Source organism: Phocoena sinus, chromosome 9 (genome assembly GCF_008692025.1).
Source record: "Phocoena sinus isolate mPhoSin1 chromosome 9, mPhoSin1.pri, whole genome shotgun sequence".
Classification (NCBI taxonomy): Eukaryota; Metazoa; Chordata; class Mammalia; order Artiodactyla; family Phocoenidae; genus Phocoena; species Phocoena sinus.
This window is the reverse complement of record NC_045771.1, coordinates 12,126,152-12,142,318: the sequence shown is the minus strand read 5'-3', so window position 1 is coordinate 12,142,318 and position 16,167 is coordinate 12,126,152. Positions and strand designations below refer to the sequence as shown.

General features: G+C 43.7%; 2 gene segments (V, D, J or C); both read left to right on the top strand.

The window, feature by feature from the left end:
• The window catches only part of LOC116759201, a 204,509-nt gene that overhangs the window by 147,486 nt on the left and 40,856 nt on the right, over positions 1 to 16,167 (top strand).
• Positions 1 to 16,167, top strand: part of LOC116759202 — a 55,007-nt gene that overhangs the window by 6,254 nt on the left and 32,586 nt on the right. Inside the window, 1 exon segment of the C gene segment in view lies at positions 11,041 to 11,044. Coding sequence covers positions 11,041 to 11,044 — 4 coding nt within the window.

Sequence of the window (16,167 nt, the reverse complement as noted above, 5' to 3'; positions counted from 1 at the left end):
ACAGGGTAAAGTGACTTCCTCAGAACCAAAAATGGCCTGAGCAGAAATAAAATAGGATTTGAAGGGTGGTGAAAATTCTGTAGCCTGTTATCTGTGCTCAGGATCACCCATAGGGAAAATATTGTTATATATTTAAAGGGACCGGTGTATTCTACTTCTACTTGCAGGGATTTTAAAGGAATGTTTCCTTAATTGGGTAGAGGCAGGCATAATTATTATTGTCAAGAGACTGTCCCCAGGAAGGATGCTAAGAGATGCAGCAGATTCACTGCGTAATGCCTCAGAGGAGAGGCTGAGAGCAATTAGGCGCAGGGAAAGACATAAAGGGATGGACAGTGTAGAGTGAAAGGCATTACACTGAAGTGTGAAAGATGGAGGGGACATTTCAGAGCTCCTGGACATCTAGAGGATTCTGTTTTCTTCCCAGTGCTTTTGTTAGGGGCACAGGAGCCTGGTCCACATTGGGGAAGTGAAGTTCCCCAGACTCTTGCATGTGGGGGCCTTGGGAAGGAGAGATCAGAGGGAAGGTTCCAGGAAGGAAGGGTGGGGAAGGTACAGGAAGTGGCTCCTAGTACAAGGATATCAGGGAATCAGGTCAACAGCATCACTTTAGTGTCTTGGTTGATGTTGAGAAAGAAAGAAAAGACCAGAGCAGCCTCACAGCCAACAAGACGGGGATGCGGGGAGAAGCATGGGTCTGAGGAGAGTGAATTAGCTCATGGGGGGTTAGGAATATAGAAGCAGCTGCCTCCTAAATCTTTGGTTAATCTAATATGGAAAGTACTTGGGATAAACTATAAATCTTTGAGTTGTAATTGTCCACCTCGATGACACTGGAAGTACCGTGGAACCTTGGAAAACCCAATGGGCAGGAGTATAAACAGTGAGTTTAGCTTTGTGGATGTGGGTAAACTGTGAAAGATTTCGAAAGATGCAATTTGGGATGACAGGTTAACTGAATAATACAAAGTTATTCACTTGAGGCAGGTTCTTGAGAATTAAAACTGCTTAATTTTTTTTCTTGAACACTTGTACCCATAGCTAGGATATGGAGGGCTTGCCTAGGACTGAAATAGAGCCAAGTTTGCTCCCACAGTCTTTTCCGAAAGGGAATGGCACAGAAATATAAAAAGAAAGAACACTCCTCCTTAGAGCAGAGTTAATGTCGTGAGAGCAAACTGCATCTCCCTTATTTGTATGGAATAGGGAGTGCTGGACCTGAACCTCCATCATGAAAGGGGTTGGGGGCAGAAAGCCATCTCTGAGGTTTGAGGGCAGCCCAAGAACTGGGATGAGGACCCACTTCTTGCCTGGAGATGATAATGATTCGGCAAAATTCGACAAAATACAGCTTTGCGAAGCTCTAGCTGTGGCTGAAGCAATTAGGAGGACGGGGCAGTGTCCTTCCCTCTCTTCCTCCCCACACCCCCAAGAATACTTTGGTTCCAACAAAGCTCAAGAAAAGTTCAAGGGGGGAAATACCTTCAGCAACACCTGGAAAGTCACCTCAATGCAGGAAAGACATCATGACCCAGAGAAGAAGCAATATGTGAGTGGCTGGAGGAGCTAAGAAGATGCTGTGACACCCCAGCTACAGGCAGAGCTCCCTGTGACTTAGATCCAGAGCAGAAAAGACAGCCCGGCTACAGTGAAATATCCAGCGACAGAACCCTTCCGTGGGGAGCCCCATCTGGAGACCACAAAACAGCAAAGCACACCCCACAATCAGCAAAGAAACTGAGTTGGCTGGTCAAAATAAGAGGTTATTGAAGAAAGCAGACCTCTCCTCTGCCTTTCACAGCCCCTTTAAGAGGAGAGAGAAGAGAAGGAAGAAGGATACATCCAACACCAGCCTCGAGGAAAGCAGCTACTCACACCCGCTACTAAATTTAATCTGCTAAGGAGAACAGCCCTGAGTCTAGGTTCATGAACTGGATACAGGCTAATAAAATAACCCATGATGTGGATCTAGCTAAGTTTTTACACATGAGACTCTTTTAAAAGGTAGTGGCTAAAAAAATACATCCGTGGATAGACAAAGATATGAATATACTTGGATTTTTTTTCTACAGAGTAGAAATGAGGACTTCTAAAGTAAAAAAAGTGTTGTTTTGATGATAGCATGAGTTTCATGTTCTCGCATTTCTAAGTGATAATCAAATATACCAATTTTCATCATAAAGATCCAAAATATAGAACTATTTTTCAACTTTGACAAGAGTGTGCTAATAAGAAGACATTGTCAAATGCATAGAAACCAGCAGCCTCAAAGGAGGGCAAGGAAAATGACAGTGATCCCAAGCCTTGCCAGCCCCCATTGGCCACGACTGATCACCTGTGTTACCCTTCAGCCCTCTAAGGAAAGGGGAGTGGCTTCTCCCCTGAAAATGAGGATCGAGTAGCTGCAGAGAGAGAGAGAGACATCACAGAAACCAGCTAGGGCCCCCAGGGCTGGCAGAGTGATGCTGCCATGGGCCCCCGGCTCCTGGGCTGTGTCCTGCTTTGTCTCCTGGGAGCAGGTGAGTCCTAGAACTCATGGGCATGCCTTGGCCATAGCTTTCAGTTCTTAGCTCAAGCCCTTTCCTAGAAGCTGCAGTGCAAGGCGACTCCTCAGCTGTCTCTAGTTCTGTCTCCTTCCCCTACAGGCGCCCTGGAAGCCGATGTTACCCAGAGCCCGAGACACCAGATCACAGAGACGGGAAAGAGGGTGACATTGACTTGTTCTCAGAATATGCAACACAATGCTATGTACTGGTATCGACAAGACCCAGGGCTGGGTCTAAAGCTGATCTATTTTTCAACAAATGTTGAGTTGCTTGAAAAGGGAGATGTCCCTGATGGATACATTGTCTCTCGAGAAGAGAAGCCAGATTTCCCCCTGACCCTGGCATCGGCCAGCACCAACCAGACCTCTTTATACCTCTGTGCCAGCAGTTTATCCACAGCACGGCACAGTCAGCTGCTCTCTGCACAAAAAGGGCAGCCACAAGAGCAGGGAGGCTCCTCCCTCCGGAGGCCCCACCCAACCAAGAAGACAAACTTCCCCCGCCATCAGTGCCCACAGGAGTCCTTCCCTGACTCTCCAACTCTGTGGACTCGAAGCAAGGCAGCCCCTCTGCAATGTGTCCTCCTCTTACTTCTGGTAACAATGAGCTTTTCAAAGTGCAGGCAGGACAAGCTATCTGTGTTAAGTCTAGCACCATGAGTAAAGGTAAATTCCTAGAAAAGGAATTTTACACACACTGCAATCCTTTCTCCTTACTGAGCGTCATCGTTGCCCAAACTGAAGATTTCATTTTCAATCCAATCACTCAACAAAATTTCATCCCACCTTCCAGGTCCTCTTCCTGGAGGTTTTGTCACCTGGACGAGTAGCACATCTGACTTGTTTACTAAATCTGATATCTCCCATTTTTCTCATCTCTGCAAATGGTCTGCCATCCACCCAAATGCCCAAGCCAAAGATGTAGGAATCGTCCTCAACATTTCTCAGATTCTCTCCTTCCACACCCAATCCATCCATCCCCTGAAGACCTCTCAGTATTAAATTCCTTGCAAATTTTACTAATTTAACCTCACTGACAACACTGTGACCCAGAAAATGCTGTCGCTCACCTGGATTCCTTAACCACCTTCCAGTTTGCTACCTGCCCCCACCCACAAACCACTCCGGAGCTTAAAACCCATCAGTGTTTCTCATTAACTTAGCTAAAGTCTCGAGTTTGTGGTACTTCACAAGCCTCTCAACACCCTCCAAGATGCAGTCTTTGCACCTGTCTACCTTCCTAACGGGAGTGTCCTCTTTCCTTCAGTTACCACAACTGCTTTCCATTCTAGCAGACAGAGTCCACCTCCCTCAGGTCCCCAAATATATCCTACAATGACGCACTCCTGGGTCTTCACCAATGATGTTTACTCTCCCTAGAGCACTCTTCCTCTCCCTCTCTAGCCAGATCCCTAACTCATGATTTCTCCGCATACCAATTCAGAAGTCACTTCCTCCAGGAAGATTTCCTCGAACCCCTGACTGGGTTAGTTCTTCTGCTATGTGCTCTTAAGACAGCCTGAGCTTCTGTCCTCAGGGACACTTGATTGTTTGCTATTTAAAATTTATGTGAATAAGTGTTAAAGTTAATGAGAGCAGGGACCGTGCCTATACTGGTTACTTTTTTTAATCTCCATATTTACCAGAGTGCTTGAAGAGAGTCGTGTTAAGTGAATGAAGGAATCAGTCTTCTCTTAGATCAGCTTCCCAATACCCCTCCTACTAGTGCAGGGTCTAAGCTCCCTGCAAAGTCCTCTCCCACACATACTCTGGGGGGATGCCAGGAGTTTTCACATGGGTATGTAAACAAGATAAATCATGTACTCTAGTAGAGTTTTATTCTTCCTCTACTCCAGCCCCTGTTTACTCTGTGCTATATGTCATCCTGACAAGGATGTTGCCTCTCTCAGGTACCACTGTATCCATGGGATTCTTTTCTTTTTCTGTTGGGCCCTAAAATACCTGCCAGCCATGGCAGGTGCTTCTACTCTGTACCATTCCAGCTGCCAAGCTATGCAATGCAGCAGACCCTATTATTGCTCCCAGTGAGTTCCGTCATCACTCCCAGGTACAGTTCCCTGCGGAGTGGCACCTCTATCGATGAAGTACAAGAGGAAGACTTAGGCTCAACCTTTTCCTTGCTGGTGTTAGAGGGGCAAGACTGCAGGTCTGTGTCTTGATCCCCAATGTCTTACTGAGATTTTAGCGTAAAGGTTCATTCAATTACATACATTCCTTACCAACCACTAAAATAGTAATTATAACCTGTGGAACAAGGGAATGCAGAGGACCTCATCCAAGACACAAATTCTGGCAGTAAAAACCCAGCTGAGCTTAGAATCTGCTCATCTTTCCAAGAACTATGGTTGTATTACTGGGTCAGTCTACCCTGCCATGCCCCCATCCCCACCCTTACTTCAAGGTGAGCTCTCTCCTGGGAGGATCGCATGCTGTCATACACAGAGACTTCTAGGGGACCATCCTCTCTTTTTTGAAATACTTACCCAGACATTTCTGAACTACAAAAGTTGCTGCTCCTTAGGTCCAAGCTGGGTTTCCATTATACCTTTTATCATATTCTCAATATAAATAGAATTATACTAATTCAATCAAATATGTCAGTGGAGGTTATAAGACCAAGACTGTTCCCTGTGAAATAGAGTCTACATCCAATAACTTATTCTTAGTTCCTGGAAGTCATCACAGGTGACTCCCATCCCATGAGAGCCTCTGAGACAATGATGCCGACAGACTCCTTCATACTTTTGAAGAATCCACAAACCTAGTTCCCTCCGTTATTTCAGAGCTTAGAGCTGGGATACCCTTATTCTTGACTTAGACCTGCCCTAGGCACCAGGTTACTCTGCTCTTTGTTTCCTAGGACCAGGAGAGTTCTGGTTTTAAATTGCTCTCTATAAGAGGAATCCAGTCTCAGTCTTCTTTATGGAATCTTTTTCCAGTGCCTAACTTCTACCTCAGTCAATTTCACACATGCTAAAGAAATATCTACAAAATTTGGTGAATTTTTAGAGTTAAAACATGCTATGGCCTGGATATTTATGCCCCCCACCACCAACAAATTTATGTTGAAATTCTAATTGCAGATGTGATGATATTAGGAGGTTGGGCCTTTGGGTGATGATTAGGTTATAAGGGTGGAGCTCTCATGAATGCAATTAGTGCCCTTATAAAAGAGATCCCAGTGAGCTCCATAGCCCCTTCCACCAAGTGAGGTTACAACAAGAAGTCTACAACCAGAAAAGAGCCCCCACCAATAATGCAGGCACCCTGATCTCAGACTTCCAACATCCAGAACTGTGGGAAATAGTTTCTGTTGTTTATAAGCTACCCAGTCTGTAGTATTTTGTTATAGCAGCCAAACAGACTAAGAACACTATTCATGATTTGTTTCCATCTTAATTTTTGGTTCACTCATTGTCAATGTCCTTGGTAGACAACCATTTCTATATTCTTCCATTAAAAATGGTTTTCTCCAGTATTCCATCCTTTTCCCTCTTCTTATTACTTTATACACTTTCCCTGAGCAACATCATTCAAGTCCATCACTTTAATGAAACTCTCTGTTCTAATAACATCAAATTCAGTATTCTAGTCAGATATCTAATCTGAGCTTCAGCCCAATTTATGCAACTTTCTACATGGTAATGTCACTTGAAATCTCCACTGGTACTTCACACTCAATTCACCACATTCTACAAATTTAATCCCTGTGCCAGTCTTGATGAAAACCAATTCATCCAGTTTTTCATGTGACTAACCAAGGAGTTTTGAAGAAGAGTCAGGGAGCACAGTTTCACAGCAATCCTTAAAAACTGGTTCCTGTATATAACTGAGTTTTGATGTACTTCATATTTGAGAAAAAAAGCAAAATGCTTAAAACTAAATATACCCAAATTGCATGCAAAAAAATAAATTAAAAAGAGGAATATACACATACATAGAATGACCCACAGTTACATGGACACACGCACACATATGAAATGTTAGGTTTTCCCTAGACATCCAGAATCCAGGTCTCTCTACTCTCAGATGGAAAAGCCACAGTTTTCTCCCAGTTTCTTTGTCTGGGATTACCAACAAGTTCCTCAAGTGCAGGAAATAGACGTGAGATATGTTCTTAGAAACACGTAGAAAAAGTGAAAGGAAATTTATAAGAATAAAAGATGAAAGTATTAAATAGAAAGCATATTATAGACCTGGGTTAAGCTGGGGGAACAAAGGCATCTCAGTGTTTGGACTAAATAAAAGGATGGTAAAAAGAGAGCACAAATGGTGCACAGCAAAATGGATGGGCAGAATGCTGGTGTGGATCTGAAGAAAGAAAGAGAAAAGGGGTGTGGGCTTTATAGTCATTTCCCTTCTTCTACGTCGTAGTCCTAACAATTGACCTAATTATCGAACTGCAGAGGGACAGGTACCCCCAGTGTGCGCTCAGGGCGAGGGGAACTTTGGCAAGCCCCTCACTAAGGGGAAATCACTGAAGATGGAAATCTTTGTAACAGGAGAGTCAGTGGGATGAAAGTAAACTTGCAGATTTGGGTAAATTGGCAAAAGCAATTTTGAGGAGGAGTTTAGGGAGACAGTAGGGATGATGAAGAGTCATCCTAAGGATCCAGACTATGGAAATAATTAGAAAATTCAACCACCATACATTAATGGAAATTTGTGATGCTGAAATAATAGTGTGTGTAGAGATTTAAGAAATTTAAGAAAAGACAAAAGATAAGAATACACCACTATAAACCTGCGCAGACAGAGGCCACCAGCTGCTTTTGAATCCAAGTTGACCAGCTGTACGTGAGAATCTCATTCAGTGTGATGGAGAAAATGGGCATGCCTTCTGGTCTTCAGAAGGGGCGACTGGCAGACAAGATATCACAGACTGATTCCCTAGTACCCAGGTCTTTTTTCACTAATGCCAGAGCTAACACAGACACCCCGCCATGAACTCACCTTCCATGAGCACTGGGCCTTCTCTGCAGCGTAGCTCTTTGTCTTCTTGGAGTAGGTGGTTCGTGAGCACAGGTAGAATGTCCTTGAGCTTGGTTTGCCAGACCCTTACATGAAGCCTGTCTCTGGTGGTTGTACATCAGCCCTCTCCTGAGCTCTCTCTCCAGGTACCATCTTTCTTTATCCACAATGTCCATGGATGCTGATGCCAGGAAAATCCCAGCTTATCAGGTTTCAGGGTCAGGAAAGAAGGTGATGGTGGTGTGACAAAAATATGTACTGTGACTTATATGTAATGATCCAGATGAGAGCCAGGAATGGGGCTACAACTAATCTACTGCTCACTTGGTGCAAGGAGTACCAACAATGAGAGTCTCTAAGAGATATGTGTCTTTTAAAATAAGGCCGAGGGCTTCCCTGGTGGCGCAGTGGTAGAGAGTCCGCCTGCTGATGCAGGGGACACGGGTTCGTGCCCCGGTCCGGGAAGATCCCACATGCTGTGGAGCGTCTGGGCCTGTGAGCCATGGCCACTGAGCCTGCGCCTCCGGAGCCTGTGCTCCGCGGCGGGAGAGGCCACAACAGTGAGAGGCCCGCGTACCGCAAAAAAAAAAAAAGGAAGTAAAATAAGGCTGAGCATTTCTCCCAACCTGAAGACGTCCAGCCCTTCTCAGACACTTCTGCCAGCGGTTAACCCACAGCCCTGCACAGCCACTTCCTCTCTGCACAGAAAGGTTGTCACAGCAGGAAGGTGGCTCGGCTTTCCTGGGCCTTGCCTCTACCAGGGGAAGCTACCGCCTGCAGAAGCTCACAGAAGCCTTTCTCCACCCCCACCGGGGAGACATTTCGAGCTCCAGGGCCCCAATCAGTAGGAGTCCATCCGCAAGTCACACAAAGGACAGCACCTGTGGGTGAGCTGTCACCATCCTCTTTTCCTTTCTTCTCTTCTGCTGTTTCAATAGGCTCCCTCCACCCAGGCCCTTTACTGAAGTCACCTGACATCAATCCAGCTCCCCTCACACCACCTGCTGCAGAGCGCATCTTTCTAGCTGACACACTTGGTCTTCAAGAACTCTCCCCATGGCCGCCCAGGCTGTCCAGCCCATTGCATTTCCCTGTTCCCCTCTCCCCACCCTCTTCCAAAACAGCATTTGAGTGTCCTGTTCTACTCCATTTCCAAACAAACTGCCTTTCCAACTTCAGGCCTTGGCCCTCGGATTTCACTTCTTCAGGACTCAACGCCTTATACGGGGTTATTTGATAAGTGCATTTCATCACCTGTCTACCAAGGTAACCTCCAGTTGCCCATCACGTTTCCTCCACTAGGTCAACCTGCAAACTCATGCACTTCTCTGGATCCCATGACCACTTCCCAGGTTCCCCAGGAGGTCTCTGGTCATTTCCTGAACACAACACGCCTTTTACGCATCGTAGTTTTGCAATAGTCTTAGTGAAGTAAGTTCTTGTTCAATGTAAATCTCCCCATTGTGTGTGATATAAGGGTTGATGAATTGAACGGAAGCTCTGTGAGGCGTGGACCTCTGTGCCTCTGTGGTCCATAGCTGTACTCCCAGTGCCTGGCACGTAGCCAGAGTTCAATAAGTATCAATGCAAGGACTCTATGATGCCTTCCAGAATTCTAATCAGAAGATGTCCTTTATCTCTCTTTCCAGCCAAGAGCCCTTTATATAAGCAGCTTAGATAACAAGGCCGACGAGTAAAGTCTCTAAGAGATAAGCTTTTCATGCCGCCCATTTCTTCTCTAGACTTACCCATTTCAGTGAAAGCCTCACCATCCCAGGCTCAGGCATAGAATTTTCTAGTCTTCGAATCCAGTCATCTCCAGCCCCAGAGAGGAGGCGTGGTGACCAGGGGTAGGAGGGGAGTTCTCCTGGGGAGAGGCCCTTCACATGAGCTGCTGGGGTCACTGGGCTTAGCGCAGACACGTTGACCCTCTGCCACCAAACTACTGCCTTGAAGACAGGAAAGAGCTTGTGACAAAGGGACGCTGTGAAGGTAATCTTTTCCTGAGTGTCTTTCAGTTTGGAATTTCTCTCCTTCATAACAAGTAAGAGAAAGGCCCAGAATCCTTTCCCTCCCGCCATGGCGTTATCTAGTCTATTTTGTCTGCCAGAGCAAATAATATTTTAGCATCACCCTCCCCCCTCCCCATACGACAATGTTATTTTCATTAACAGTCATGTAATAATCACTAAAAATCAGCATATTCTTGATTTGTTCTTTAGATTTAAAAAAATCAACAATTACAAAATAAGAATGTATTAATGCATTTCAGTGTTAAAAATCTTACTCAGATTCAATGAAATAGCTCATGTATGAACCCAAACTGGTATTTATCAAACAACAATCTTACACTTCATAATAAATATTGTCTCACTGTTTAAAATTTTAAACATAATCTTAAATTGCGCATAGAGTATGACAGAAGTGACAAGTTTGTTTCTTCATCTTGACAAAAATTAGGCATATTTTAATTTAATGTTTAAATAGAGAAATATATAGTACTGAGGGGCTGGGGCAGAAACTGTGCCTGAAAGGAGCATAAATGATCCCAAACTTCAAGGAACTTAACTCTTAAAACAGCCAGGGTGTGACTGCGGAAGCTGCATAACTAGGAATTCTCCAGATCAACTTCTGTGGAGAAACAGTGCTTGTTAAGAGAGAAATTATATGTGCGCACGCACACACACATATACATATGTGTGTGTTTATACAAAATATACATATATAAACATGGAAATCGTTTCTCGCTTAGACCAATGAAAGATTTCTATGGAAGGAGTTTTTTTTTCTTTTTTAATGAAGAAAAATTCTTATTTTACCTCTATGCGCCAGGGAAGAATTTTAATCTTAGCCTAATGCCTTTCATTTAAACATGTTGATTACATTGCATATTTACAGATTTCACTGTCTTGTAAAAAAAATAAAAAGGAAAACACATTCTAATAGAAATAAGAATGATGTATTGCGTTGAAACCCTTTGTATAAGTAAATAATGCAGTAAAACATGTTCAAAGGGTTTCTGTGTTGAGTAACTGGGTCAATATTCTTGTGTATAGCAAGGTTTTGGCTGTTGGATTAGATATTAGATCTTAACAGTAGTGTCAAATGTAAGGAATTTAATCTGAATCTTTATGATTTTATATAATTGCAAAAAACTGTATAAGTCGGGCTTCCCTGGTGGCACAGTGGTTGAGAGTCCGCCTGCCGATGCAGGGGACACGGGTTCGTGCCCCGGTCTGGGAGGATCCCACGTGCCGCGGAGCGGCTGGGCCCGTGAGCCATGGCCACTGGGCCTGCGCATCAGGAGCACAACAGGAGAGGCCACAACAGTGAGAGGCCCATGTACTGCAAAAAAAAAAAAAATAGAAGCCATTGTATGATTATAATTGATTTGTGTTGTACACAGGCAATTTTTCAACAATTTATATGCCATTGGAAAATTTTAATAGATGAGGGAAGAAGAGTAACGGCAAATAAAACTTTGGGACATACAATCCTCATAGTGGCGTCCGCATCTGACCCTTTTGTCATGAGTGTTCTGAACATGCACCAAAATCACCTGGTGAGTTGTTTTTTGTTGTCACTATTATTTGGGTTGGGTTTTTTTTGGTTTTTGGGGTTTTTTGGTGATGACACTTAACATGAGATCTCTTTTAACAAATTTCTTTGTGTACAATGTGGTATTTGTGGACTACAGGCACAATGTTGTACAACACATTTCTAGAACTTAATTATCTTGCACAACTGAAAAAGTACACCTGTAGAACAGCAACTCCCCATTCCCTGCTCCCTGCAGCCCCTGTAAACATTTTTCTTTCTGCTGCTCAGGGTCTGACATACTAAGTGAAAAAAACCAGTCACAGAAGGACAAAGCATGTAAGGGGTCATTTATCACCAAAGTTGTTTAGAATTTCTGGCACGTGGTGATAATAAAAGCAGAACAACTTGTGATTGATTATTTTTGTACCGTCAGTATGTTTTACTTTATTTATATTTGGCAATTGTCCAAATAATGTCCTTTATAGCAAAAAGGGGGAAAGATTGTGGTCCATGGTCCAATCCACAATTACGTCTTGTGCTTAGTTTTTATGTCCCTTTACTCTTCGATCTGGAATGCTCCCCAGTCTGTCCTGTCTTTTGTAATCTTGACATTTTGACATTAAGTTAACGTTGTGGTAAAGCATTGCATAAAAATAATTTGTACTTTCCATGTTTCTCTTGGTATACTATTTTCAAGTTTTTTATTAGGAAAATTTCTATCGCAAAAGCAGAGAGAATAATAAAATGAGTCCTATTACCCAGATTCAATAATTAACATTTTGCCACCCTTCCTTCTTCTATTCCCAGCATTTAGTTGATGTATTTTGGTGCAATTTCCAGACATTGTAATATTTTACTGCAGATGTTAGTAAGCTCTAAAAAAATGACATTTTCTTATCTTACTATAATATTACTTTACCTAACAAAATTATTTCTAATTCCTTAATACTACCAAAATTATATACACATTTCTCCTATTGTTACTGAGTCCAAGCTCGCACTGCTCACCACACAACAGGCCAATAAATCAAGAGAAAAAGTGTTGGGGCAAAGAATAGTGACTTTATTTGGAAAGCCAGCAGACCAAGAAGATGGGTGGAACCGTCTTACCCAAGTTAAAACTCAGGCTTCTTTTATACCAAACGGGGAGGGGATATTGCTCGTTGTTGCAGAATTCTTGATACTGGCCAGGCCCCAGCAGGGATGCCATAATCCTTTGCTCTTGCTGTTGTCCAACTCAGCGGGGTCACAGTGTTCCTGTAAACCTCCAACAAGATAAATGTTATTCTCTGTTCTGCAACTTTGTATCTCTATGTGAATGAAAACTGTTATACCTTTAAAGGTCAAGCCTGGGAGGCAGAGCCTTGACAAATGGACTCTCATGTATATTTCAGGCTACAGGCAACATTCTCTACAAAGGTGCAGAGTCACCGTGACTAAGCACAGGCAACAGCGCACAAAGATTAGTGGTAAAGGAATAGATCCAATATGGAGTCAGGTTTGTTCATCTCTGTTACAATACTCTGCAATGCAAGATACCAACCTGGATGCACAGATGTCCTGGGGACAGCTGGGAGCTATTAGCAGCCTGATAAAAATCTCCTAAATGCTAAAACCAATCATTTCAAAAGCAACGAGCAGCGTTAACAGGAAGATAGAACTTGAATCGGAACACAAAGTCAGACATACTTCTTTCTGACCACTTCTGGTTAAGAGATTTCATCAGTAATTCAGGGGAAAGAAATTGATGGTTAGTGTTAGAATTTCCCTGGAGTTTGTAGCTTTTCCTTCCTAGCAGGTAAGCAGAGCCTGATGCATTTGTGTAAGGTGACTGTTACAAAAATATCATGCAGCTTAGAGAAAAAAACAATAGAGATGATGTAGGATATTTGGTAATGAATGAAAGTTTAATATCCATGGAGGCTAAAGAAGGAATATTAAGTGTAGTTTTAGTTTTATAGATTAGATTTCATTGAAAATTCCTGCAGAAATATTTTGGAATGTCAATCTAAAAGATTTACATAAGGCTGCTGAGTAAAAGAAATCCTTTATCAGTGAAGAATTTTAATGTAGTGTCTGAGACAAAATTAGTTTTCAGCAGATAATGGTAGTAGGGATAACAGTCAATGCTTTTAATGGCTACATTTATTGAGACATGCATGGTTATAACCAATTTCGATGTATCAGCTTGTTGCTTTCTTACCGTAACCCTGGGAGGTTGGTATTTTTATTAGTCCCATTTTACATATAAGGATGCTGAGGCCCAGAATTTGCCTGCGGGCTACAAATAAGTCAAAGAACCAGGTTTGAAACCCAGGCAGTCTAGGTCCAAAATTTGAAACCAATACACTCCTTATAATAATTACTGTTATTAAATAATATTGTATGAAGAACTAAACATGCTGTGAAGGAAATATATGTTGAGAGAGAGAAACAGTAAAGTATTCCTAATCAGGAAAAAAAAAAAATCCCCACTTTGGAGATTCACCTTCAGAGACTCACAAGAGGACACATGGGACTCAGCATATGGTTGTGCTCATGGCTAAGATTATTACACAGACCTTGTGAGACATCCATATGCCCTCTGCATCCCAGGAAGCTGCACACTTTCATCCCAGCAATGAAAATACAGCAACCCGTGTGCAATGTTTCTGCCCAGAGAAGCCTGTTAGAGACTCAGCATCCCAGATATTTTGGGAGGCTGGTATTATAGACTGAACTGTGTCTCCTGAAAATTCCTATGATGAAGTCCTAGCCCTCAGTACCTCAGAATGTGACTATATTTGGAGATAAGGTCTTTAAAGCCGTAATTCATGTTAAATGAGCTCATTGGGATGGGCCCTTTCCCAATATGACTGGTGTCCTTATAAGAAGAGAAAATTAGGACACAGACACACGCACCGAGGGAAGACAATGTGAAGACAGGAGGAGAAGACAGTCACCTCTCTCATCCAAAGAGAGAGGCCTCATTAGAAACTAACCCTGCCAACACCTTGAACTTCTAGCTTCTAGAATAATGAGAAAATAAATTTCTGTTGTTTAAGTCACCCATTCTATGGGACATGATTACGGCAGCCCTAGCAAACTAATAACAGCTCATCACATAGGCACTGCCTGCCTGGCGCATACCAAATTCCAGACTCAAAGCAGTGTTCAGCATAAACTACGTTGTTTGTGCAAGCACTCTAGGTGAAATGAACCACACTCACCAGTTACCAAACGGTGCAACACTCCCGAAATCCAAGTTCCCAGATTAAGGCAAGGGCCTACCTTGTAAGCAGGTCCTTCTACAGATCAGACAGACTATGTTAACTTTTTTCTACACACACACACACACACACACACACACACACACACAAACACTCCCATGAAGAAAAGGGCTGGCTTTCACTTTAGCACCTCCAAACTCTCTAGAATCTAGAGGGTGGCTGAGGGATCATGAGTGTGGGCAGGACAGTGACGTCATAGCCAATCTGCCTATATAGCCTGGGCCTGAGAGAGGACCCATTCTTGCCTCGAACCTGCCATGGGAATCAGGCTCCTCCGTGCCATTTGCTTCCTGGGAGTAGGTGAGTCCAGAGAGTTGGTGGCAAACCCCTGTCCTATTATTTCTAGACCCTGGATATAAGATTTCCCCCTCATCAGGCTTCCTGGTGGCCTCTTTTTTCACCTCCTCCATCCCTCTTTCACAGGCCTCAGGCATGCAAAAGTAACCCAGACTCCAAGCTAGCTGTTCAAAAGAATGGGAGAGAAAGTGGTGATAGAATGTATACAGAATATGGATCATGAGAGAATGTTCTGGGGGGCCCACCTCCCTGGCACACAATGGGATTGTACTTCCTGGTTCCTGGAGGTTGGGCAGGGGGTGGGGCATGAGACTTGTTGCAGTGAGGGATTAGTAAGCAGAAGTGACATGTGTCACTGCCAGGCCAGAAACTTTAACAGCCAGTGTGAGGCCTCCAGACCTATCTTCAGTTCTGCTTGGGAGGCGAGTGAGTGCTTGAGATGGTGACTCCTGCTTCAGCCTACGTTCCTGAATGAGGAGACCTAGGGCAGAGCCCCCAGACAACCCGTGGTGGAGATGAACAAGAAATAAACCTTTGTTTTTAACTCCCCCCACCAAAAAAAATTAGGTTATATCCCTACTCACAATCAACTGGAGAAAGTATCTGTTTATTTTTAAGAATGAAGCATTTACTATCCTTCTCGCAGCAAACATTGTCCAGACTCAGAAAATCAACTGCAAGAGAACGGGACAGGTATGAGCCTGTGAGTCTGTTTCCAGGGCTACCTGGGTCTTTCCCCATTACAGCTGCCATCACCTCAACTGAGCCTCTGGTAGAGAGAGCGCTATTCCCAGACCCAGTTCCTCTCCACCACTGTGCTGATCCACAGTGCGCCTGCTTCTTCCAACATCTCTCCCCTCGCTTAGTTTTGGTTATGAAGCTAAACATACACCTACACCTGCAGGTCCACAGCCAGCGCACTGCTGTCTTTGAAGGGAGCTGCATTCAAGGACTCAGACCCCTGGGCTGGTCATTTTTTCATAGCATTTGCGTTCCTAGCCCTGAAACTGCATTCCTACGTCTCTTTATCTGAGGCCTTGGGCTTTGGGTAGAGGGCTTTCTCAGGCCCCTTTGCCACGGCCTCCTCGTGGGAGGAGGTGGGGGAACCCTGGGACACTTCCCCATTCTGACTCAGCGCCCAGTACTTCTCCACTCCTCGCGCCCCCTTCACACCCTTCTCCCACACCCCAGGGTCCAAGAACCTGCTGGAGGCTTTTGTTCAGGGCTCTCTCAACAGTGAGAAGACCGCCCACGTCTGTGCTGATCCCCGGACCCTGAGCAGAATGCCATTACATCAGGGAAATGGCACAGGGAGTCTGTGCTTGCTTCGGTTTTAGACTCTTGCTTATGCCATCACAGTAAGTAATTAGGCAATTTTCAGAAGAATTTAGGATTGCTAAAATAGAAAAAGATTTGGGTTTATTTTGGAAGAAAGTTTGGTGTATTTGACCAAGAGATTTTAATGTACTTAATGTTTCATGTCAAGAAAAATTGGATTATTCTATACTTTTTACCAGGATACTA